This window comes from Cynoglossus semilaevis, chromosome W, assembly GCF_000523025.1.
Source record: "Cynoglossus semilaevis isolate Cse_v1.0 chromosome W, Cse_v1.0, whole genome shotgun sequence".
Lineage (NCBI taxonomy): Eukaryota > Metazoa > Chordata > Actinopteri > Pleuronectiformes > Cynoglossidae > Cynoglossus > Cynoglossus semilaevis.
In genome coordinates this window covers 12,165,002-12,168,159 of record NC_024327.1, presented here as the reverse complement: position 1 = coordinate 12,168,159, position 3,158 = coordinate 12,165,002, and the positions used below count along the sequence as shown (strand labels likewise).

The following is a 3,158-nucleotide window of genomic DNA, read 5'->3' as shown; positions in this document are numbered from 1 at the left end:
GCTCTGAGTTGGATGGATCTGTAAATCCATCTACTGTCAGGGAGGGTTGTGAGGCGTGAAACGTCTCCCCAACGCGCTGGTTCAGCTCGTAGTAGGCTATAGAGCACCAGAAGGCCGGCTCTGAATAAGTCACAGGCTGCAGGTCTACAGCAGGAGATCATATCGACACAGTTATTCTATATCATCATGTATATAATGATATATAATAATATAAAAAAGTTAAAGAATGTTGTATATGGAACAAACAAAGGCTCTATTGGCTGTTAGCAGTGAAGCTGAACAGTCCTGATGCAAAGAGAGGTTCGATACAAAGTGTCCAAAGATTTGAATAATTCAGATTTAAATTATTTGTATTGTATTACAATGTATTGTACCGCTGACTTTAACATGGAAAGTGTTTAAAAGAAAACAAGACAGAAGTTGACCAAAGACATTCCATTTAAAAACACTATTTACACTTATTTTGACGTCTGATAAAAAAAAAAAAATAAAAAAAAAACAGAATTTGGATCTCACCCATGCTGTGATTGACAGGAGACAGAGTGCTGGGGGACAGCTCTGTAGGTGAACCTGATTTTAACAAAACAAAAAAAAAACCCCAAAAGGATGTCGTCAATTTAACAACAGTGCAATGTTAGTCCTTAATTTCTTTAAACAAAGAACAATCACAAAATAATCTCCAGTCCAATACCAGCGAATACCTTTGATTTAACTCCAAAAATGAAACAAAAGAAGATCGTCAAAATTAAAAGTCTTGTAAATGTACCTGGGTCCATACTTTGATTCATCTGTTGATCGCTGGCCTCCCCATCTTCACTGATGTAGCCTGGTGGAGGTGTCTCTGTGTGAATGATGCATAGAACAATATATATATATATATATTATATAAAAATATATTTTTTTAAGGCATGAGTGACTTTAAAATGCTTTAAAGTAAAACTGTGTGTTTGAAGTCTTTCAATAAATAAAAAATAAAATATCGACATTGGTTCACTAGACATAGTTCTTGATGATGATACCTGTCAAACAAACTAAATAATTACTACGTCTAGTGCCACCAGGCGAGAGGAGATTTATGTGCCACTTGTGGCACACGGGTTGGAAGATTGAGACCACCTGACTATAAAACCTCTATCTCTTCATGTACTCACATAAATAATCATTGATGTACAGTATAAAGCTGGGCTGTACGAAGTTGTACTATATCTCCCTGTACGCCTCCACAAAGAAAACATCAACTGACCTCAGCGTCATCACTGTAACAACCTTTTTAATCGAGTGCTGAGGTAAGCTTACCTGGTATATAGTTGTTTGGAGGTTCAATTCCTGCAGGGAAGTTTGTGTTCTCAGGTATGGAGTGAGTGTAGTCATCAAGAGGTGGCAGCTCTGGCAGGATTTCTGAGTGTCTTGGCACGAGAACAGGAGGCAGCACTAAAGTGTTCAATAAAGTGAAAGACCACTTATTTTTTTTCAGCTGCTTTTCCAAAATTAATTTCTAGTATTTTTTCTAATGCACAGTCTTTTCCACAAATAGACTTAGCTAGCCTTATATAGTCTTACCTGGGGTCTCCACCCTCTGGTAATGGTAGGGGTTGATGCAGACTTCATCCTTCTTGAGATGAAAGGCATACTCACATGCCTCAATACCACGCAGCTCGTGATGGCTGTGAAGATCTGGCCATCGCCACAATCGGCAGTAGATAACATGGGGAAGCCCCTTCCTCTGGGATACCTGCAAGCGGCCATCCAAGGATCTGATTGGACAACAGACACAGCACGGTAGTAGAACACAAAAATATGGTGAGCACACAATTTGGAGGGGCATGGGGGTGACAATGCATACATCAAAGTTCTACAAAAAACTACAAAATATTTAGGAATAGTTACTTGGTTTGGTCAGGATAGCTGTACAGGCCTGATGTATCCCACTGTTCTATCATATGTGGTGAACTCAGCCCACATATTTCAGCGCAACTGCTGTGAACAGAGACAACAAAAGAAATAGTAACCCTGGGGCATTATTTAGATGACCATATAAGCCTTGCGAGCATCACTTTTACTAGATATCATGTTAATAATTATTAAAAACACAAAGCAGAACCCAATCATCTGACACATTAGATGAGGACTTAAATAAATATTTTTATCATGAGGGAAATATCTGGAGGCATCTGTATTGAAACAATTGCACAAAGAGGGTAAAAGGACATAGAATGCAACTAAAGAAATTGTGACTTAAACTAAAATGGTAGTAAATGATTAGGTAATAATGTAATTAACCGTTTACCTGGGGATGGTGACACACTTAGTGTTGCAGTTTTGGGTTGTGATCGCTTTCTCCAACTCATCAAGCTGACCTGTCCTCCTCAACTTCTTCACCAAGCTCTTTACAACCTTTTCCCACCACTTCTCCTCCTGCCCATTTTGCTCACCACCACCTGCTCCTCCCTGACTATTGGTTGACTTCTTCCAACCCAGCAACCTCTTCACCACTGGAGGAGTGAACGGGAGAATGGAGGACATCTTAGCTGGCCAAGGGAACTCAAGTGTTTTCACACAGTGACAGAGGGATCCTGGAGCCTGGAGCCTCAGGTGAGACTCTTGATTTGAAGGGTTCCCGCTACAGACCAGAGTCAAACAGGAAGCCAGGGTTGGCAGGGTGGATGCGAACGAGATGCACACCCTGTAAAAATTAAAAAAAAAAAAGTAGATCATCGTGGTTATGCATGGCAGTACTTAGCAAGGAGAGAGGTCAACTTCAGTCTTTCCTAATGTGATTACCCACTGCTTCTGAGATTTGATAGTCTTCAAAGCTAAATGTAATACTTTTTCCAATTGATTTTCCTTTAACTTGGTGTTGTAACACAGTTATGTTTTACTAGCGAACTGCACTCATGGACAATTCGAGGCGAACCAACAAGCTTTTTTTAATTTATGAACTAATTTTGAATAGTATGCCTTTAATACACAGGATGTGCCTCATACCACCAACACTCGGTCTGTGTGTTTACACGTGAACATATAGGCAATCACGACATGTTTTTGATTACGTTTAATAGTTAAAACTTTAACAATAAATAAAATGATTGTGATAAGCGACAGCACAGCCCTGTTGCTTACTGATAGAAGATGTTTTGAAAGGGACGGACAGCTAGCTG

At 39.6% G+C, this 3,158-nt stretch overlaps 1 protein-coding gene across 1 annotated transcript in view; it reads right to left on the bottom strand.

Annotated features, from left to right (window-relative positions):
* Positions 1–2,523, bottom strand: part of LOC103397223 (mothers against decapentaplegic homolog 2-like) — a 2,802-nt gene extending 279 nt beyond the window's left edge. The window contains exons 1-7 of the mRNA XM_025052709.1: positions 2,288–2,523; positions 1,888–1,977; positions 1,561–1,754; positions 1,297–1,431; positions 767–841; positions 517–570; positions 3–144 (exon numbers count right to left, since the gene is read on the bottom strand). Coding sequence (XP_024908477.1) covers positions 3–144; positions 517–570; positions 767–841; positions 1,297–1,431; positions 1,561–1,754; positions 1,888–1,977; positions 2,288–2,523 — 926 coding nt within the window. The remainder of the gene's footprint in view (positions 1–2; positions 145–516; positions 571–766; positions 842–1,296; positions 1,432–1,560; positions 1,755–1,887; positions 1,978–2,287) is intronic.
* Positions 2,524–3,158: the final 635 nt, after the last annotated feature.